This window comes from Theropithecus gelada, chromosome 18, assembly GCF_003255815.1.
Source record: "Theropithecus gelada isolate Dixy chromosome 18, Tgel_1.0, whole genome shotgun sequence".
Classification (NCBI taxonomy): Eukaryota; Metazoa; Chordata; class Mammalia; order Primates; family Cercopithecidae; genus Theropithecus; species Theropithecus gelada.
The window spans coordinates 19,208,135-19,231,794 of NC_037686.1; the positions used below are offsets into that span (position 1 = coordinate 19,208,135).

Genomic DNA, 23,660 nt, shown 5'->3' on the forward strand with positions numbered 1-23,660 from the left:
CTCTATTCAGAGTTACATTGAATACAAATTGGAATAGGGTTACAAGCAACATTAAAAGTTAATGAAAAATCAGCCTTGTACATGTAGAACAACAACAAAAAAAGTTGAAGGAAACAAAGTACATAATTACACTAGTTTTGGTTAAGATTTAGGTAATAGTTCCATGTTTGAAATCTAGATCATTCTCTCCCCCTCCATCCCATGCAATTATGCATTCAACTTATTAATGAACATTTGTCATATAGAACTAGCAAGAACTCCAAAATGAAGAGGTGGAGCTGAAAGAGTGAAGGAGAAAAAGGCAAATTTGATGCATGTGGAAGCAAAAGAGTATAGGAAAACATCAGCTTTTATTGAACGGTCTGTTACTAAAAATGTGCAGGAGTGCCAAGGCTTATTTTGGTTATCATATGAAGAAATAGATAGGAACCTAATACATCTTCAGTTTGACTACTCAAAAGAAAAAGAAGGGGTAAAAGGAAAGCATTTGAAGTGAGTGAAAACACCAGTACTGCAGAGCTGAAAGGAAACTTGAACAACTGCTCTTACAACTTCTTCATGGTTTAGGTCAGGAGATACATCTGAGTGGACTGAGGGCCTTGGCTAAGATGATGTAGCTGCTAAATGGGTGTTCTTGTGGTGCCAATTAATGACTTGTTTCCCTCTCTGAAATATATGTCAATGAGGAAATAACATACAGATCAAGCACAGTTCCTGTATTAGACACATTTCTCAGAATTCCCAGTGTGGGGATGTCTATTCCAATGATGCCTGCAGAAACAGGGGAAACGACCACAGCATGGATATGGGGACCATTGGATCTACTATGAGATGGAGCTGAGCTGAAACTCCATTGATCGCCTGACCTCCATACGCCCATACTCTTGACAGTTATGTTTTGGCTCACCCAAGAGTAGTATCAATTCAGAGCTGGTGCCCTGTAATCCCCCCTAAATCTGATTATCTTCTTTTTCTCAACACAACATCACCCTCGTCAAAGGCCATTGTATTCAGTAATATCCTAGAGAGTCTTTTGAAATTATATAGGGTTTTTAAAACTAGAAACTTGCATTTATAGATAAAAAATAGTTTATAATACCATAAAGATAGACCATCATGCTGTGGGTTTAAATTCTACAGGAGCGGGCGGGGGGAGGGGAGGGAAAAAGAAGTCTGGGGAGGGCTAATAGGCAACGGGAAAAATGGCAAAAACCAGGGAAGATTTACTTATTTCCCCAAGATACCTTATTAGTTCTCAGAATTGCTGGTGAGCAGTTTGCTTCAAAGCAGGAATAAATATTGTGGCAACAGAAGAGAGTATTTTTATGTGCTGACATCAAGAACATGGTCTGCTAGGATCTGAGGAGACGAGAGAGAGACTGGCAACAAGGTTACTCTTTGCAAACCACCACCACCACAGCAAACCTGGGACCTCCATCTCATACTGCGCCAAGCAGATGAAATACTACTCTGTCACATTTTCACAGACCCATCTTTCTCAGGAATTCTCTCTCCTTCCTGCAGTCCTTGGCCATCAATGACTTTCATGAATATTTGGAGAGTACAAATGCAGATAGACGTATGCCCTTATGAAGTTATATGAGCCTTACAAAGGAGCTGACAGAAAGGAAAGGCAACACAATTCTTTGAAGTTAATACAGTGATTCACGCTGTAGTGCTACTCGCTGCACACACACACACGTAACAACCCAAAGGGTCCCCAAAGTCAAAACTGAATAAATGAATATTTAAGAAATCCAGATGCTAAAAATACACCTGAGATCTCATTTTCTTCTTAATCAGAAATTGCTTCAGGGAAGAAGGCTCTTTACCTTCTGGAATCCAACATGAGCCAAGTTAACTTGGCATCCTGGCAGAAATCAAGGATAACCTGACTCTTGCCAACTGTAAACAGAGAGCATGAAATTTAGATTTCAGAGATACAGAGAGAAAAAGCTGCCTACCTGTTGCTGTGAATGAACAAAGACTTACGCTATTTAAATCTCAATGGGTAGTGCCAGAGTAAAATTTGAATTTGTTTGGATGATTTCAAATGCATACCTGCTTTTACAAGTTCAATCTAGTTGAGGCAAAAACACTTCAAAAGGACCAGAAACAGAATTAAAACCCATTACATTTTCACATTACCACTAGTTTTCCCTTTAAGCACACCACCATTTTTCCATCAATTCTTGATTGCTCATAACTCTTCAAACCTCTTCCAAAACTACAGCATCCTGCTTTTTGGATATGGAGTTTCAGGTTGCAGTGATAACTTTTCCCTTAGCTTTAGTTTATTGGACACACCTTTGATTCAAAGCAAACCGGGAGTCTCTACCTAATTTTCTGCCAGTGGTTCAGTGAATAGAGTTTTGATTTCTGTTGATTATTGAATTGCTTCTGGGATGGGTCTAAAATGCAGGCACTGACCCTTAATGTCAATCATAAAATTCTGAGTCCAAAATTCTGAAGCAATTTCATTGTTTACAGTATATTTCTGGCAGAGTGATAATAAGCAGCCTGATCGCTTTATGGATTTGTCTCTCTCTCCAGAGCAAACTTAAAAGAAGGCTTAGTAAAACCTACGTTGGTTTATTGAGTGTATGAAAGCTGGCTGCTACTCTGTTTATTCCTGTTACTGGACATTCTTTGGCTTTATACATCTGAAAAGTATTTTCAAATTGAGGATTTTTCTTTGTGCTACTAAATATGTCTTTCTTAGCTAATTATTATGTGATGAGTCATATAGAAACCAATGAGAACATCTTAGGATAAAAATCATTCCAATTTTTAAGTATATTTCATAGGATAAGAAATGTAAAACTATGAGACCCCCAATTTATATAAACTATGAATTCACATTAGTTATAAAAGTAATTTGAAAGCTGTTCATAAGACCATGAAATATATAAGTATTTATGTCTATTGTTTTTCATTTATAAACAAGTATTAATTGAGACTTTGCCCATATGGTAGCTGCTAAGCATTCTGGAATTCTACATTTGTCATTCTGATGTTTTTCTTAAGAGTACTTCTAGGCATTTTCTAACAGTACTGGGCTCAGAACACAGCCCCAGCACGGGAAGCTGGGGAGTTTCCTTCTGTATTGCTTCCTCTCTAAATAAATCTGAACCATTTTTGATATCAATTTTTGGCCTTCTCAATTTTTTGAAAAATTAATGAGAAAAATTTTCCATCAAGATTCTTACTAAAGAGATTCATACTAAATATGTAGCCAGCAGCCACCCACATATCAGTTAAGTGTCAATGAAAAAGAAGAAAATGGCATCTGTACAGGATCTATTTTGTTCTTTCTCTGAGACAGATCCAAACAAATGGGAAGCTTCTGGAGAAGATAGCCGTCAATGTCACTGATGTTAGCTCTGCCTCCATATTCTTTTTTCTTGGCTTTAAAAAACCACAAGTACTTTAGACAACAACTTTCTACTCTGGGTGACATAGACAGGCTACCCAAGTGAGTTTCAATATTCTTCAAAACAAAGGAAGTGTAATAGGGTAACATGGAGAAAATAAGAGAAATAAGGAGTCTGGGTAACAGAATGAAAGTTTAATAACTAATCTGAATAGTAAATTGTATTTATTACAGAAAAAAAGCCAAAATTATATTACACTAAAATTTAGCTATCTTTTCAGTAAAATACTGCATGATAAAGAAGTTTTGCAAAAGCTTGTTGCTCTGATAGAGTACTATCATGCACCTTTCGCTCCATGAAATCAGATGATGGATTCTCACAGACACTCTGATAAAAAACCTCATTTTCCTGGTTACAGAAGTTAGGAGGTTGATACACGTGCCTCTGACTAAGAGAGAAGGCATACACCTGTATTTCTTTTCCAAGATTTCTAACTTGATATTTTCAAATTGACTTAACAAAATCCTACCAATTGTGGCCGAGGAAGACATATGTTAGGCACAGGGGGAGCAATGGTACAATGTTCCCCCAGTGCCACCATCACAGATCTCATGGTCTAGTGGGTTGAGTGTGATAAGGATGATATTAAACAACACTTTAAATCTACCCTCATGAGGGCTTCAACTAGGAAGAATAGAGAGCACAAGGGAGGGGCAACTTAAGTGTTTGACTAACAGGAACTGTTTGAGAGGCACCTGCAGAGGCCTAGGGTTGAGAGATCTGATGGTCGGTTGAGAAACTGAAAATGTAGGACAGCAGGAGGTTTAGGGCAATGTGAGCAATGTGACCAGAAATGAGCCTAAAGAGGTAGGCAGAGGCCACATCATGAAGGGTTTTGACAGCCCGAGTATGGAGTTAAGGTTTGTTCTGAGAGTCACTGGGGAGCCATGAAGAGCTTCAAGCAGGAGGATAATCAGGCTTCCAAGGTGGACAATGAGGCTTAGTGAGGACAATGGGATGCGGACAAGGCAAGGTCATGGGATGGGGAGGAAGGCTGATTTAGGGGCTGCTGCAGCAACCTCAGAAAAGGATAATTGTGACATAGACTGAAGCAGTAGTAATGGGATAGAGAGAAGTAGACACACTTGGGAGTAGCTACAAAGATCTTTTTGGATAACATGTAGTTGCAGGCAGAGAGGAAGGAAGAGGAAACTGGAGGCATCGTAGATGGCAGCGGTCTTAGGTGGAACAATTGCATCACTACTGAATCGGGGTATTCTGGAGGAAGTATAGATTTTGGAGATAAATTATGACTTTAGCTCAATTACTGAGTTTAAGGGGTCTGGAAGCATTCAAGTATAGATGCCCAGGGAACAAATGGCACTACAGAGACTTGCAAGGGATCAAATTTCTGTGTATGGGATCACACATGGAGTCCAAGTAGAGTGAGGTGAAAGAGAATAAAGGTAGAACTCTGAAGAACATCAATATCTAAGGGATGAGAAAAGAAAATAAAGAAGAGAAAACTGAGAGTGCAGCCAGACAGCAGTAAGAAAACTGGAAGGGCCTGTCTTCATGGATGTCAAGGGAAAGTGGCACGAAGTAGACATCACCAGTATCTAATGCTGCACAGAGCTCAAAAGAGGAGGACTGAAAAGGACTTACTGCATTTAATGGTGGGAAGGTGATTGTGGAGAAAAGGACCAGTGGTTGATAGAGGCCAATTCCAGCAAGAAAGGTGAGAATGAGGACAGTCATAAAGTGGAGGTGGTTATGACACAAAATTATTCAAAGAAGTTAAAGAGGAGGGAAGGAATAAATTCGGGGGAATAGGGAAAATATGGTTGAAAGAATTAGATATTTGAGTTATACTTTATTTTTAGATAGAAGAGATTGAACTGTGTATAATTACAGAAACAACAAAGCAATACAGAAAGAGAAGATGATACAGGAGAAGAGAATACATAGAGATGGGCAAGACCACTGAGGAGGCAGAAGCCCTTGGGAGCCAGATTAGTAGGAGAATAAGGAGGAGAAGGAAGTAGCTGAGAGGGGAGCCAGGCATGAAGGTGGAAATAAGTGAGTCTATGTTTTGGTAGACCCCAGGAAAACTCCCAGGAAACTCTGGGAGTTTTCTTTAATGCTAGCCATCTCTTTTCTGTGATGACAGAGGAGAGGTGATCTTCAGTGACATGGGGAGGAGATGTGTTTGGAGTGTCAAGGAGAAAGTAACATAAAAGCTGCCTCTCTAGAAAACAGGAGAAAAAAAGCTCAGTAGAGAACTTAGGATTGCCAAGCAACATTAAGGACCCATCAATTTATCCTGGTACCAATCTGTCTTGTGTAATTTTCTATCACAATCTACAATTGCCAGATATAAAAAGAGACACCCTGTCTGATCTTGGCGATGAAATTATGAAATATAGCATTTTGTAAAACACTGGTTATGAGGCTTCTTCATGACTTGAGCAAAACACACCCACAAGAAGATTCCAAAATTATTTTTTATTTATTTTATTTATTTTTTAAGACAGAATCTTGCTCTGTCACCCAGGCTGGAGTGCAGTGGTACGATCTCGGCTCACTCCAACCTCTGCCTCCCAGATTCAAGCAATGCTCCTGCCTCAGCCTCCTGAGTAGCAGTGACTCCAGGCGAGTGCCACCATGCCCGGCTAATTTTTGTATTTTTAGTAGAGACGGGGTTTCACCATATTGGCCAGGCTGGTCTCGAACTCCTGACCTCATGATCCACCCACCTCGGCCTCCCAAAGTGCTAGGATTACAGACGTGAGCCACCGTGCTCGGCCCTAGATCATTAAGTGAATCCAGAAAGCGTAAATTTTTTTCTCAAACACTCTGTACCTAGCAAAACGGAGAAGATTGGCCATTCCATATATCTACCTAACTACTAGCAAGATATTCCTCCATTAATATAATCATTGGTTAAATGATTTCTGGGTTATACATTAATTCCTATGTGACTGTGTAGGATGGTTAATGACCCAAAAGTTGTTTAATTCTTGGAAACTGGCAAAATAAAGTATCTAGAATTGTAACAGACCTAGAAGGTAGTGACTACACCAAAGATCTGATACATTGTGAATCATGGATAAACTGTTGGCTGCTCTCTCTCTTTGGAATCTCTCCTCCATTTCTTTCCATTGAATTCCTTTTTGGGGTCTCCTATGTTCTAGGCCCTGTGGTCCTAACCCTCATGAGGGCTTTCAGTAGGGAAGCAGGCAGGCACAATGGCAAATGTTTACAACCCAGGCAGAATCATGCAGTAAGAAATGAAGCTAAAAGGTTGAGAAACAGTAGAGGAAAGTCAAGCGATTAATTTTGTCTATTGGATTAGCACACACACAAAATGTACTTTCAAGTTTCTATATAAAACACGAGGAAACTTTTAGTATTCTGTGCCTTGGGGAAAAATAACAGACAGAACACTTAATGAAAACTAAGTTTCTTCTTTCATTTAAAAATGATCCTTATTTTCTTTTCAAGTTTTATACTTCTTTGGTCCATGATGGACTAGAGATACTGTGCAACTTGCCACCAATACTCTTAATTGCCTTAATTGCTTGATTTTTATTATCATTATTATTATTATTCTTATTATTTTTAGATAGAGTGTTGCTCTGTCACCCAGGCTGGAGTGCAGTGCAGTGCAGTGGTGTGATCACGGCTCACTGCAACCTCCAATTCCTGAGTTCAAGCGATTCTCCTGCCTCAGCCACCCAGTAGATGGGATTACAGATGTGCACCATCATGCCCAGCTAATTTTTGTATTTTTAGTAGAGATGGAGTTTCACCATGTTGCCCAGGATTACAGATGTGCACCATCATGCCCAGCTAATTTTTGTATTTTTAGTAGAGATGGAGTTTCACCATGTTGCCCAGGCTGGTCTCAAACTCCTGACCTCAAATGATCCATCAGACTTGGCATCCCAAAGTGCTGGGATTACAGATGTGAGCCAACGTGCCAGTCTTGGTTTATTCTTGAAAGGTATGTTTGAAAAGAAAACCACAGTGAATTGTTCCAAAGACATTGGTTCTGTACTTCTGAACCTTCTCTTGAAGTCTGGGGCCATTACAGCAGTAAGTTCTCAGCAGACAGATTTTCAGCTAGAGAACAGAAACCATGTTCTTGCTCCTCATGGTGCATCTAGTCGCTAAACTTCCTAATTCTAGGCTTTGGAAAAGCTATATTCAAACCAGTTTGGGAAAGGAGCCAATAATCCCAAAGGATCTTGAGCCCTCTTGGATTTCAAGAAGGAAGGAAAGAAGGCAAAGGTGGAGGAGGGGAAGGGAAAAAATATAGTGTAGAAAAACAGTTATCGGGAAATTCTGTTTTAGTTCCAGTTTTGTTACCTACTGGCTGTGCAAATTTAAGCCTTCCAGTTGTTTCTCTATAAAAGGAGGAGGCTGGGACTAGATGGTGCTTTGACATTTAAAGGAGTTTATTTCTATTAGGAAAATTAGATAGTTTGGACTAGGTAGTATTACATTACTGAATCAATACTTGCTAACAGTACTTAACTCGCTGACTGCCATGAATTATTTAGTGAGTGAGGTCTTTACACTCATACTCAAAGTCCACACTAATGACTTAGTAATTATTTTAATCGATTTTCAATGAACTGTGAAATACTCTGTTAGCATACCAATAAAGTAAGAAACACTGAGAGCAGATTCTATGTCTTATATTAATATCTTTCTGCTATAATTCTGAATAGCAATCAGTGTATCCAAAAAATAGTTCTGTGTATGTTTTATTAGAATTATCATTGAACACTTCTACTGTTTTAAGAAACCCTAATTTGGATTCATGTCAGCAGACGAAAAGATATAATATGGAAGCATAGAATTTTGAAGCTGATAGGATTTTGGAGAACACGCAGTTCAGCCCCTTATAGCAGCACTCAAACACGTAAACAAAGAGATTATATAATGATATTCTTAGCAGAATTATGTGTGAGAGTCAAAAGTTAGAAACAACTTTAATGTGCATCAGTTGGAGAATGTATATATAAACTGCAGCTCATTCATACAATGAGGTATTAGCTAGCAGTTAGGTAAATGACCGAGAGTTACATATATCAATGCAAATAAATCTCAAAAACCTACTGTTGAATGAAAAAGTTGCCAAAGTGTATGTACAGATAGATACCTTTTATATAACCTACAGATATGAAAATGGAATACATGCATGTGTTAAAAAGCATAGAGACATACAGGAATGTGGTAATAAACATCAAATTTAGGATGCAGTTACCTCAGGAAGTCAAGAAAGAAGGTATGAAAATGAGAGAAGAAAAGAAACCATAATGCACAGAGATTTACCAATTTGTTCAAAGACACAAAGCAGGTTAGAAGTGAGTACCCTAGACAATACTTTTCACTACAAACTACTAATTGGAGTATTAAATACTTTCCATTTTGGAGAGCTTCTGAGACTTATTTCTTAATATCTCTGTAAACTTCAAATAAAATCCTACATTCCCCACCGACTAAGTAGACCCCCGCCCGGCCCAGGGGACCCCAGAGAAATCTTAAACAACTGAGTTCCTGGCCGGTTGTGGTGGCTCACGCCTGTAATCTCAGCACTTTGAGAGGCCGAGGCGGGTGGATCTCCTGAGGTCAGGAGTTCGAGACCAACCTAGCCAACACCGTGAAATCCCATCTCTAATAAAAATACAGAAAATTAGCTGGGCATGGTGGAGCACACCTGTACTTCCAGCTACTTGGGAGGCTGAGGCAGGAGAATTGCTTGAACCTGGGAGGCAGAGATTGCACTATTGCACTCCAGCCTGGGCAACAAGAGCAAAACTCCGTCTCAAAAAAAAAAAAAAAAAAAAGAAAAAGAAAAATTGAGTTCCTGGCTATGATGAGAAACAAGGTCAGACATGCCTTGTTATACCCTCCCTGCCCCTTTTGGAGTTTAGACACAACTGATCACCATTAATGTTAAAATCGAGATCATAAGACTGACAGAACAAACTTTTTGTGGCAATAGATAACAAAGTATCAATAAGACCTAAGGCCATGAAAGGCAAGGGTGAAGTCACACCTGCAGGCCATTAATCTTGCTACACAGCATCCCTATTTTAATTTAAAACATTCCTTTCTGAGTCCAAATTTTAAACAGAGTCTTAGTGCTTTAACCAGTTGTAAGTTAAAGAATCTTTTAATCCATTTTTAACCTATAAGCCCTCACTTCAAGATACCCTGCATTTTCCGGGCAAACCAATGTATACCTTTCATGTATTAATTTATGTCTTTGCCTGTAATGCCCACCTCCCTAAAATGTACAAAACCAAAGCGTCATCCACCTTGGGACCACTTACTAAAGGCATCTTGAGTTTGTGTTTATCCTGGGCTCTGGTCACTTCTATCGGCTCAGAATAAGCTTCTTTAAAATATTTCATAGAGGTTAGTTTTTTCCATTAACATCTCCTTTAGACACAAAATGATAGTCACATGAAATTTAACATTGTAAGAGACCTTAAAAGGTTATCTTCTACAATTCCTCATTCAAGTTTTGACTTTTCTTCACAACATGTCAGCTAAATGATGATCCAGTGTTTTGTTCAAACAAAATACTGTATAGCAAAAGGAAAAATAAACTACAGATAACACATTTCTGACCTCAAGGAAGACATTTCAGGATATCCCTGGAGAAAATGTCCACCCCACCCCAAACCAAGCAATTTAACTTCTGAAAAATCGAGTGAAACACCAGCTTCACTTGTCTTCCTTAGCTTAGGTGAGGTTAGTTTTGGGGTGAATTCACTCATACAGCTAAGACTTACTGAGCGTCTACTATGTGCCAGGCACCATGCTCAGTGGTAGGGCACAGGAGTGAACAAGGCAGTACCTTGGGGTTTGTGGTATAAAATGAATTAAAAACAGTAAAGAAGGATTGCTCTGTGCCATCCTCTGCTTCACCCTCTACTCTAAGAGGTAAATAGAGCTAATGGGGTTCATTATGAGGCCCCTCTGAAATTCAATAAGCCTTCTCTGAGACAGATGAGTGCTCACCGAGGGTAGGAAAGAAAATTAAGAAAGAGTAGGAATAGTGTTAGACCTGGGAGGAAATGGATCAAGGGACCCCAACAGTTGCTGGAGCTCCCTGTATATAACTCTGTTCCTTTCTTCCTGTCTGCTTTTCTTCTTTCTCTTGCTCTAAGCCTAGAATCTTCAGCTGCTCTGGTCCACATGGTAGAAAGCAGCTGAACAAGCTTCTGAGCTTTGCATCAGATAGTCCAGGTACTCAGCCTATATTCCAAATCTCAAAAGCCAGAATCCCCAGAAAGGGAATCACTGGTCAAGCTTTGATTAGCCTCCCATCCCCTGTACGGTAACTTTACTGTGCTCACCATGTGTGGTACACTATGAATGACAGGTCTAGCATTGGCCAGGTACCTGCCAACAGAACAAATGAAGGGTTACATTGTAATATGGCAGTTACTGGTACCATTTTGTAGATAGCAAGGGCATCATTGTTTATATTGCTCAAAACATATTGGGAGAACAAACACATTCAATATATTACTAGATGTAAAACATCTATATTGATGGGATCGACTCTGTTGCAAAGCTTTGCTGCTGCATGTTATTCAGGTTCAGAAGACTTTAAGCAACTTGACATCCATGACTTCTTCACTTCTGGGGTATGGGGCAAAAGCAGGGGACAGTACACAAGAATACAAGAGACTCAAAAATCTGGGGCAGAGAGTTAAGACAGCCCACAGAGCTAAGTTGTAGTTGGCTGAGTGAAGAGGGTTGCTGGGGGGACATGGCAAGGTGAGGACTGAAATCTGCATCTGGAAGCAGGGGCAGCTGTGGGACTCTGGTGAGCGAAATACAAGTTTCCTGCCCTCAGGAAGCTTCCATTTCAATGGGAGATGCAGAGCATATGTAAGCAAACAAAAGGAGTTATTACAAATTGAGATCAGTGCCATGAAGTAAATTTTAAGAAACAATAAGACAGGTGTGGAGAGAGAAAACTTCCACTTTACATAGGATGTTCGGGGAAGGTGATATTGAGCTGTACCCCGAAGGATTCGGAAAAATCAGTCATGGAAACGGCCAAGGAAACGGGCTCCAGGAAGAGGGAACAGCCCTGACATGAGAATAATCATGTAGCGGGAAGATGAGGTGTGGCGCTGTCCAGAAGTGGGCAGCGAGAGCATGTACTCATTTGATTAAAAACATTGCTTGCCACACTTACAGATATAAGAGAAAGTAATTCCAATGAGTGACTTTGTAAAGAAAAACAATTTTATTTCCCTGAGTATATGATTGACAGTAAACATAAAATCCTTCTATGTAAAAAATGGCTTTGTTCTAGTTCAGGTATACAAAGATAACCTGAAAGAAAATGTAATATCAAAAGAGCAACATCACAATCAGGATATACGGTCTGCTTTTTAGAGGAAAAGAATAGACTCTCCCATCAGAGAGGTTCAGGGGAAAAGAATTATATCAGTCCAGCCTAGAAACAAAACTTTATATGCCAAAAATATGCTTCAGTATAGAAAGTGTACTTAGTCTGAAAAAAAAGCAAGATGAAGTCTCCTTAGAAACACCAGATGCACAGACCAGAATCAATTATCTGAGGAAAAGCAATAAGGTGGCTTTACTTTGCCTGAAATCAGAAGCTTGCAGCTACTACTTTTCATTTTCATACAAAGTGAGAGGGTTGAAATACAACCAGGACTACTGATGTTTATAGTGCTTAAACAAAACAAAACAAAAACAAACAAACAAAAACTAGCACAAGTCACCATCTATTTTGGCCAACTTGACACTGATAGTAGCATGTAGGATTTGAATAGAACCTTGACCTACTGAAAGGTCACATCACTGACCAAAAAAAAGTATTTTCAGGCAAAATATGTTCAGGACCAGAGTCCTACAGAGCATGGATTGGTGACAATGAGTTTTTAAAAGGTGGGGTTATATTTATATAATTCTCTTATAGGCTAGCAATGATAATTCATAGCTAAAGTATTGACCTTAGATGTTAATGCTGAATCCTAAATTCAGACGTTGTACTTATTTGGCATGAATCAGAAAGAAACTGGTAGAAGTCAGGAAAAAAATCTAACTAGAAGTATACAAGAAAAATTTTTAAAGTTTCTGAGTTCTGGGGAGATGGTCAGAAAACAAAAAATTTCAGTTAGAGACAGTTACATCAAGACATCTATTGCACACTATGCTGGCTATAGTTAATAACAATATATTGTACTGTATATTTTCAAATTGCTAAGAGAGGAGATTTTAAGCGGTTTTTACCACAAAAAAAATAAGTATGTGAGATTATGCATATGTTAAGTGGCTTGATTTGACCGTTCTGCAGGTTATACATGTATTAAGACATCATGTTGTGTACCATAAGTGTATACGATTTTTACTTGTTAATTCAAAAATTTTAAAAATAACACAAAACAAGGGACAAAAATGTGCTTTAGAAGGAAAGGAAGCAGTAGTGAGTCATTTCATGCTGAGAACAAACACTTGTTTGGGAAGAGTATATTTTTCTGTCTGAGTCCTTGGCTGGGTCAGCTGATCCATACTGCAGTAATATTTGCTGGGTTTAGAAATAATTTCACTTCGTTGGCCTCATTTTATTGTTCAACTTTTTATAGCTTGAAGCCTGTCTTGGTGAAAATGCAGACCTCAGACATGCTGTTTACAGTCTTTCTCCTCTTCTGTCAGCTTTATATAAGTATTACAGTGACCACTCTTTTTTCTTCTAGTGCATGCCTTGTAGATGAGAGGTAAGAGGAAGTGCCAATAAATCAGCCAAAGTCAGTACCTCTGGGTCAGTGGTTCAGAACCTTGGCTGAATATTAAAATCACCTGGGGGGATTTTTAAACTCCCCATATCAGGGCCACATTCCCAGCCTGGCAAATTAGCATCTCTGGGGAGGAGACCAGGAACCAAAATCAACATGTCAGGGTGTGGACCAAGGCATGTGTTCCTTAAAACGTCTGGTCTTTCTCAAGCAGCTGGTGAGAACCATGATCTAACTGTACTTTTCTCACTTCACCATGTGCAGCAAGCACCTGAGATTCTCATTAAAATGCAGATTCCCATTTAGCAGGCCTGTGTGGGTGCCGAGGGTCTGCAAGTCTAACAGCTGTCACGTGACGCTGTTGCTTCTGCTGCTTTCCACATTTTGGGTACAGACACTCTGGATCAGGGGTTCTCAAAATATAATCCCTGGATCTGCAGCATCAGGGTCCACAGAAATCTTGTTGGAAATGCAAATTCTTGGGCCCCATCCCAGATCTAGTGAATCTGTAACTCTGGGGGTGGAGCCCAACAGTCTGTTCTAACCAAACCTTCAGGGGATGCTGATGTACATTAAAGTTTGAGAACCACTATTGGATTGGATAATATTTTTCAGTTTACTTGAGTGTTAGGCTTTTGAGGGGCAAGAAAGGGAGATACCACAGTTTATCCAGAGCAATGGAGAAAGCTTACTTGTGGAAATAAGAGATCAGGTTTCACAAGAACCCAGGAAAGGTTACCCAACCAGGATACATGTGATGACCTACTGTGGCACAGCGAGGCATCCCAGGAGCGTGGTGTGGTCTGAAAGCATGGAGTGTCATTCTGCATCTGGAGTGACTGCCCAGACGGCCCATTGCCTGGCCAGTGCACTGTGTCTTTCTCTAGTGCCTTCTCTTAGCATGACTCTACAATGCTCACCATCTCTGCACACTGCAGGGTGGCTTAGTTGGAGTCCTAAATGAGGCTGCTTGAATCAGACTTCTGGTTTCTTATTTGCTTAGCCTCCGTTTTCTTGTCTTGAAAAATGGGAATACTAATGGTACCTGTCTCAGACTTGTTGTGAGATTAAATGAGATAATGGGTGTGATGTGTTTAGAGCATTGCCTGGGACCTAATAACTGCTGAAACTATAAGGCTGCCATTCTTGTTTTCAAACAAAAGTTTTATGAAGTTTTTAAAGAAGTTTCTGGGTTTTAAGTAAACATGTAAAATTGTTATCAATAAATAGCTAAAAAATTATTGGTCCTAGATAGAAATGCTTAGAAGTTATTTGGACAGATTTTTGTAATGTAGGCTACATTGAGGAAATGGTTTCAGTTTGGAATGGCTGAAACTAAACTTGACTCTGGAAAATCTCAGGAAAATATATAATGTAAACTATTAGATGGGATCTGTATTGATTTTTACTGCTTTGTATATTTTAAAATATGTGTATGTAACTCTTCATTACTTGATAGAAAGTGTTGTTACACATGCGTATTTCTAACACAAGTTACACACGGGAATAGTAACGTCATGTTTTAAACGGAATTATATAGTAGGTGTCATGGTCCAGGCAAGAGTGACCAGATTGTCTTCTTCATGAAATGGTTAAGAAGTCTGGGTGACAGAGTGAAAGTGTGTCTCAAAAATTTGGGGTTTCATTCTCCATGTAAATGATTAGACTATGCTATGAAAGGAGGATGAGCCTCATGAAGTGTCAGGGATACAGGTAGCGCAAGTTGTTAAGCAGAAGTTAAAATGCAAGTTCTTGCTGAATATATGGAGCTTTCTGAGGAAGTTGCTGTAAGATGAGTGGATACCTTGGGAAGGAGTGAATTTTTTGTCCCCAGGAGTCAAACACAGTCTGTGTGGTCATTAGACGGGGATACTGGAAAACCAAGCAAAGTATTATTTGTCCACCCACACACAATACTGTTGAGCACCTGTCACATATTAGGTTTCATGCTATGAAAAGGGGATGCTGAGGGAAGTCAGACAAGCTCTCTGTCCATACAGAGTTCACAAAATAGGAAAGGATACAGACAATACGTCAACAATTAATTAAGGAGGCAATTGCTGATTGTGATAATTTCTCTGAAGAAAATGAATAAGATGTACAGATTGATGTATACATGTAATCAACAGATAATTTATTATCTATTAATTATGTTAACTCATATAATTGATTATATTTATTTATATGCACAATTATATAATCTATATATGTTGATTTATTTATATATGTGTATGTATGTGTGTGTGTGTGTGTGTATATATATATATATATATATAGAGAGAGAGAGAGAGAGAGAGAGAGAGAGAGAGGCACTGACTGACTGTGGGGGTGATCAAAGAAGGTGACATCTGAGCCAAGCCCTGACAGGTGAGATAACAAAAGGGATCCCAGGCTCCTGAAACTGTGAGCACATCCAGTCAGCAAAGGTCTTGGTTTAGCAGAGGAAGAGAGGTGGCTCCGGAAGCATGGTGAGTGAATGGAGAATGACGCTGAAGAGGCAGGCAGTGGCTACAGCTCACACAGCTGTGGGCCCTGGGGAGAAGGTTTTGTTAAAGGAAATGAGATATGACCGAAAAGTTTTAAACGTGGGAGTGATGTAATCCAATTTGTATTTTTAAAAAACAGGTGGGTTCAAGAGGATCTTTGAATTCTTATCTAAAGCTGTGATGGTGACTCTGTCGTTAGAGGGTCTCAACGCTGTCTTATGGCACACACGAAAGTTACACACCTTGCCTTTTGGTATGAGTTCCATTTAGCAGTGAGAGTCTAACTAGATAAAGAGTGCCAAACTGCAAACTTAAACAGTAGCTGGGGGAAAAAATAAACAACAAGCCATTCTTGTGATTTATCCTAACCAGCCCTCATCACCGCGGCATCATACCCACAGCTCTCTGCCCTCCTCTGGTCCTCTGGGTCCTGTGCACGCTATCATCTGCCCAGCCTCCACTCCCCTCCTTCTAGTGCTTCTATCTGGTCAGCAATTCTATCCCTGACAACTGACTGCACTGCTTCTCCTGCCCCCACTCATTAGTTTGTCCCATAATGGATGGCCTATCCCTTTTGTGTCACAAAGGACTCCTCCTTTTGTCCCAGTGGCTTGGCCTGGACTCAGCACCATTTTCTCCCTTACAATTCATTTGATTGTAGTCTCCTTGAGAAAAAGGATTATATCTGGCTCGCTATTATATGGCTGTATTCACCATGGTGCTCGGCACATCCAATTGCTAAGTCTTCAAGTAATACTGCTGGATGAGTGATTCCTCTGCCCGTGGAGGCAGCTTGTATGGACACAAGATGCCCCTGGACAATGACCTCTGTCTATGCACTCAATTCTATCCTTCTCCTGCCAGCTTCTACATTGGGAACCAGAATGGCTCTGTGCCAATTAGCTTCTCCCAACTAATTTAACCAAAGTTGGATCTAAGCCTTGAATTTTTTTTTTTTTTTTTTTTTTTTTTTTTTTTTTTTTTTGCTTTTTAACCTTAATCAGTCAAGGCACAAGCTTGGGCACAATTAAGTTTTCCTGAATTGTGGCTGAGTTTTAATTGTGGCAACTCAGAAAAAGCAAGTTTGCAGATGTTCTGCGTCATTTCCAGGATAATAATAACAGCTCATGTTCGTTGTGCATTACTGTTTGCCAGGCACCATGCTGAGTGCTTTGCAAGCATTGTCTCCTTTAATCTTCACTGCAACCCTATGTGGAAAATATGACTATGCTCATTTTACAGATAAGGAAACTGAGGCTTAGAGAGGCAAAGAAATTTGCCCAGGGTTACAAAGCTAACAAACAGGAGATCTGAGATTTCAAGATCCTTCTGAATGAAAAGTTTGTACCTTTAACAACTACGAAAAAAAAAACATAAAATAAAATTTGTGATAACATATCAACATACTGCAAATTAGCACTAGGAAATGGATAAATTAATTGATAGTGATATTGAAAAAGTAGCTGGTATTATGGAACTCTACTGCATAATTGGATAGATTTTCATTTCTCTGTCATACAGCTTCTCTTTGCTTCCAAAAAATCTGTTTTCATAATCCCTTACCAGTATATCAGAGCATATTTCAGATTTTTTGAATTCTAAAGTATTTTATTTTAATACAAAAAAATAAAACAAGAAAACCAGGGAGGCTTAGAAAATAGTCCATATCTTAGATTTGAAAGGCCTCAAATTAAAGACAGGAAGAAAACCTAAGAGTTCTCATATATAACTGAAATATATGTGAGATCAAAGCCATTTAGATTTTAAAACCAGCATTACTTATAGAAAGTCTAGGAACTAAACCAGCTCATCTTTGAAAGTTTCTTTGAGTGACAGTTCTAAAGTGTCCAAAAGACAGATTTTCCATTTTTTTAAACTTAACATCAAAGCACATATTCATATATTTATTTATTTAAAAAGAGATTGCCTGTAAAAATTCCTAATGCTCCTGATGTTATTTGAAACACATATACCAAAAAAAAAAAAAAAAAAAAACCACACACACACACAAAAACCCATAAATGTCTGCCTACCTAGAAAACTGCAGAATTTCAGCCCACAGCACTAACCTAGTGTAAGGCAGAACTTCAGATGGAAGTCTTCTTGAAGAATATTACAGTTTTTCTTCAGAGAAATGGTTATCCACAGGACTCTTGACTTTTACATTTATGCTTTTTGTCATGAGTAGCTTATGAAATATTACATAATTCATTTAAAATACATCAAGAATCAGGGAAAAGCACTTCTAGCAACATTACAAATAAAATTCAACAGAATAAGTGGTGTTTTATCAGTCAATCTTAACCAAGGAAAATAATTTTCCAACACTTGGGAAAATTATGAACTCAAGATTTAAGATTGTAGAAGAGTTTACACATCTGTATGTCATTTAATTGACCAATTTCAGTGATTTTAAAACATCTGTACTGATGCTACTGCATTTATAATTGTATGTCTACATAATCCAGTGTTTTGGTTAGGAGACTCTTTTAGGGATTCCGAGAATTAGGAAAACCTAGGTATGGGTTACACTTCAAAAACGTGTAGCTTTGTAGCTACAGGTTAAGTCATTTAAACTTTCTGAGTTTTCTTTGCTTCATCTGTGCTGTAGAGAAATTAATATTCACCTTTTTCCTTCATGGACGTGACACATCGAGCGGAGGCATGGACCTCATAGCAGTACAACCTGGGTTCAAATCCAGGCTTTCCCCTCTGCACCAAGGCCATGCAAGGCCTTGGATATGCCCCTAAACCCTCTGAAGTCTCATTTTCCTCATCTGTAAATTTAGAATAATACTCACCTAGTAAGATATGAGGATTACAGAAAATTTATGTAAACATTTGGCACTTATTAAGCTCTCCATAAATGGTAGCTATTAATGCTTATGGACATATTTGGTAAACTACATTTTATATGTATGGTATTATTAACCTGTTTCCTTAGATATATAATTTCCTAGTGACAGACTAAACACATTTCTGCCAAATAGTAGTCTATATATATGAATATATTTTCCCTTAAGTTTTAAAATCTTGCTGTGATAGTCTTTGTGAAATTTGTTATGAGACCATGATATTAGCAAAACTCGAAACAATGAGATCTTTTTCTTTCTTCCTCCTTTGCTGTATTTCAGTCTATAGTCTTCAGTGAATTTTCAATCCATCCATCCATTCATTCATTCATTCATTCATGCATGCATTCATTCAACAAACACCTACTGAAGGCTTACTATGTTACAGGATCTATGCTAAAGGTTATATTTCAGGAAGAATTAGCCTATATATTTTACTACAGGTGATTTCATTAAATATGATGTTATTATGATAAATTATTTCAGTAGTATAGAAAAGTTGGCATAATAGTTTATGTAAATTGTAAAGGGAATTAAGAATATATTTTGACAATATGTTACATATTCTTCAGAAAATCATTATATGCAATCTCTTTTCACAAAGGTTACTATATAAATTAAATACATCAAAAGCGTTGGCCAGGGGCGGTGGCTCATGCCTGTAATCCCAATCTCAGAACTTTGGGAGGCCAAGGCAGGTGAATCACTTGAGCTCAGGAATTCAAGATTAGCCTGGTCAACATGATGAAACCCTGTCTCTACAAAAAATACAAAAATTAGCCGGGTCTAGTGGTGTGTGCCTGTAGACCCAGCTACTTAGGAGGCTGAGGCAGAAGAATCATTTGAACCTGGGAGGTGGAGGTGGCAGTGAGCCAAGATCATGCTATTGCACTCCAGCCTCGGTGACAGGAGTAAAATCTTGTCTCATGAAAAAAAAAAAAAAAAAAGTATGAGGATAAACCAAAGAAAGGAATTTAAAAATGGAAACAATTTTAAAAATAATCATAGTTGTAACTCAGTCTTAAATTGTCTTTTGGAGAAGATTCTAAAGGGTTTTATATCTAGAATAACTTGAAAATGGGCCACAATTGGAGACAATTGAGAAATCATTCTTTTGTTTTTACTTTATTATCCTTAACAGTCATAAGCCATAGTCTATTTCTACCAATGGAAGCCATCAGAACTTCACAACAACTGGATGTGTAAATTTCTATGATATTCTAAGTCTTTTACTTTAATAATACTATATCATTATAAATACAATCATTTTTAACAGTAATTGAGTGCCTCCAATGTGCAGCAATTGCAAATTGAAAAACAAAACTACAAGATGAGCACAGCAGGGATCAGTAAACTATTGCCGGTGGACCAAATGTGGCCCACCAGCTGTTTTTGTAAATAAAGTTTTATTGGAACACAGCCTGATCCATTTGTTTACATGTAATCTATGGCCGTTTCTTGATATATTATGAGTTGAGTAGTTGTGGTAGAGATGCTATGGCCTGCAAAGAGTAAAATATTTATGACCTAGTTCTTTATGGAAAAGATTTGCCAACCCCTCCTTTATAATAAAGGTATTAAATGATATTTATACCAATTTTGAGTATCCACATAAATTAAGAAGGAATTAAAGGAGAGCCTGCCATACATTCACCTCCTTTTAGGCTTATGCCTGATGCTCCACGGACAGACAAGAAGTAGGATAAATGCTATACTTTTGAAGACAAATTCTCTACAAGCAGTTCTCTCTGGACTATGGGAGCACGACTATTCCCCACTGAGATAACAAAAATTCCCATTGTTAAGCCACCAAACAAATGCCTACCAGAGTTGTATAATTTTCCTTCCTTTTAGGAGCTGGCAATTTTAGCTTATGACTCATTTTTTGTTGTTGAAAATATTGTGATTCTTAATATATGAATAAGCATCACAACTAATTTAAAATAGCTATTATTGTTACAATTAAAAGAGAAGAAAACGCACATGTGTTACCTGTGTGTTGTTCTTCAATCCAGACTTGCAAATACATGAAGAGGAGTAGCCCAGCTACTCCAAATATCAGCACAGAGAGGAAGACTTGTTTGGGGTTCATGACCATTTCAAATGACTGCATTTCTCCTCATTTCAGAATCTGAAGACCACACGATTTGTTTTCCTGTAAAACTTCAGTCTTTTCTTGTTCTCTAAGGGCCCATTCCATAAAGTAACCTAGAATTTTAAAAAGAAATCTACATTGTACATGTCTGCTAACATTAATTCTCAAATATGGTACAAATATGCAGTATCTCAACAACGCTGAAGACTTAATGTGCACACCAATGCTCTGAAGACAGAAAAGACTCTAGAAGGTGTTCTTAGAATGGCGATTTTCTATTGCATACTTTTATCTTATGTAAGGAATGTATTATCTTACAGTTTATAAGTAACATCCTAACATTTAGTTAGGCAAAGTCTGGCCAGACTTCAGTCCTCCTATATTGTAAAGTGTAAAGTAAGGTTTGGGATAACTTAAAATAATTGCGAGTAGGAAGAATAACAGAATGGGTTGTTAAAGGATGGGTTTTGAAAAACATGTTTGTAGAACGTAAGGAAAAATCACCTCCTGTGTTAAGAATATATAAAGTTCAAAAATGGAAGGTGTACTCTATCATTTTTCTCTCATATAAAGTAACAGATTTCTCCAATTTAAAGGGCACATTTAAAATCCTTCAGAGGAATAAAAAGAAAAATATTAAAAGGTCAGGGTTCAAGGACCCCTCCCACAATAACATGAAATCACTGAAATCTACCTCAGATTACAGAAATCTACCTCAGTAATAAAGAGCTATTTTATTTTATTTTATTTTATTTTATTTTATTTTTTTGAGACGGAGTCTCGCTCTGTCACCCAGGCTGGAGTGCAGTGGCCGGATCTCAGCTCACTGCAAGCTCCGCCTCCCGGGTTCACGCCATTCTCCGGCCTCAGCCTCCCAAGTAGCTGGGACTACAGGTGCCCGCCACCTCGCCCGGCTAGTTTTTTTTGTATTTAATAGAGACGGGGTTTCACCGTGTTAGCCAGGATGGTCTCGATCTCCTGACCTCGTGATCCGCCCGTCTCGGCCTCCCAAAGTGCTGGGATTACAGGCTTGAGCCACCGCGCCCGGCCGCTATTTTATTTTTTAAAAATACTGAAAAGACTTTCTTTTAGAACAATCTCGTTTAATATAATCTTTTTATTTAAAAAAAATCACATCCATTTTTGGGAATCTGATGAAAATGTGAGTCCTCTCTTTAGAAAAGTATAATCACATACAAAATCTTGCATAAAACGGCAAAGTGTTCATGTACCTTCACTGAAACCCACATTAAGAATCCCCCTTCCCCAGTGAGAACACATGGATGCAGGGAGGGGAACATCACACACCAGGGCCTGTCAGGGGATGGGGGCAAGAGGAGGGAGAGCATTTGGACAAATTCCCAATGCATGCGGTGCTTAAATCCTAGATGATGGGTTGACAGATGCAGCAAACCACCATGGCACAGGTATACCGATGTAACAACCTGCATGTTCTGCACATGTATCCCGGAACTTAAAGTAAAATAAAATAAAAATAAACATAGAAAAAACAAACAAACAAAAAGACTCCCTGTTCCCAATGAACTGCCACACAAGTGTGCAGTAACCTGCCTGGTGAGCTCACCTGGTGAGCAGCCCTGCTAATGGGACCAAGGTCATGGCTTTGTATCTAACGCTGGCCAGAAACCCTGGCTCTGTTCCTTGGCCACAGAACACAACCCCTCTGGGTGAGCTGAATAAATGTTTCTTCAGTGTGAAGATACCATGCACATTGCTGCATCAAAAAGTTATCTCTTCTATTCCATTGCCTCAAAATCTTTGAGGAGAGTCTTTGAGGGAAAATACTGATTTTGCCTGTTTAGGAGGTGTTTTATGGGGTGCCAGTTAAAAGTTAAAAACTGCTGTGGGAAATTGCTTGTCTGGTTAAAGGATAATATTTAGGTATTCTTGGCAAAACCAATTTTCAGGGCTGGTGAGGTGGCTCATGCCTGTAATCCTAACACTTTGGAAGGCTGAGGCAGGAGGACTGCTTGACCTCAAGAGTTCAAGACCAGCCTGGGCAGCATGGTGAAACCCTGTCTCTGCAAAAAATAAAATAGATTTTAAAATTAGCCCAGCATGGTGCCATGTGCCTATAGTTCCAGCTACTGGAGAGCCTCAGGTGGGAGGATCACTTGAGCCCAGGATGGTGGAGGCTGCAGTGAACCACGATCAGGCCACTGCACTTCAGCCTAGGCAACAGAGCGAGACTCTGTCTCAAATAAAAAATAAACAAACAAACAAACAAACCAAAAACCAAACTATAGCTGATATCCATGATACCACATTTAACTTTGTGGTGATAGAATTCCTTATCTCTTAAAGCAGCTCAAAAAGTGGCCTCAGAAATCAAAACATGAGATGACTCAATGGGAGCCTTCCTGTCACCCCTGAGTTTCTATAGTCCTTGGGGCTGGCATTTCCCTTGAGCCTGAAAGGCTGTGGCTGCAGTGAGCTGTGACTGTGCCACTACACTCCACCCTGGGCAACACAGCAAGATCCTGTCTCAAAAAAAAAAAATACAAAATAAAACACCAATTCTCACACAAATGGGCTTCAAAGACAATATAAGAAGTCAGAACTAGAAGTGAATGTACTAAGTAATAAGAATGATTTCTTGATTAGGAAAAAAAAAACCACCAAACAGTTAAAAGTTTTTATGCAGAATGAAAAAAATGTCATGTCGTGAATACTTCTCTTCTGTTTTTTGTTTTTGTTTTTTTTGTTTTTGAGATGGAGTCTCGCTCTGTCACCCAGGCTGGAGTGCAGTGGTGCAATCTTGACTCACCGCAACCTCCACCTCCCAGGTTCAAGCAATTTTCCTGCCTCAGCCTCCCGAGTAGCTGGGACTACAGCTGCGAGCCATGCCCAGCTAATTTTTGTATTTTCAGTAGAGACTCAGTTTCACCATGTTGGCCAGGCTGGTCTTGAACTCCTGACCTCAGGCAATCCGCCTGCCTCAGCCTCCTAAAGTGCTGGGATTACAGGCGTGAGCCACTGCCCCTGGTCTGAATACTTATTTTCTTTATATTTTAGCTCTGACCTGGAAG

General features: G+C 38.9%; 1 protein-coding gene across 2 annotated transcripts in view; it reads right to left on the reverse strand.

Moving 5' to 3' along the window:
* The window catches only part of CHST9 (carbohydrate sulfotransferase 9), a 291,848-nt gene that overhangs the window by 235,730 nt on the left and 32,458 nt on the right, over positions 1-23,660 (reverse strand). For both annotated transcript variants that reach the window (XM_025365226.1, XM_025365225.1), the window contains exon 2: positions 20,508-20,723. In XM_025365226.1, coding sequence (XP_025221011.1) covers positions 20,508-20,628 — 121 coding nt within the window. In that variant the 5' untranslated portion in view covers positions 20,629-20,723. The remainder of the gene's footprint in view (positions 1-20,507; positions 20,724-23,660) is intronic.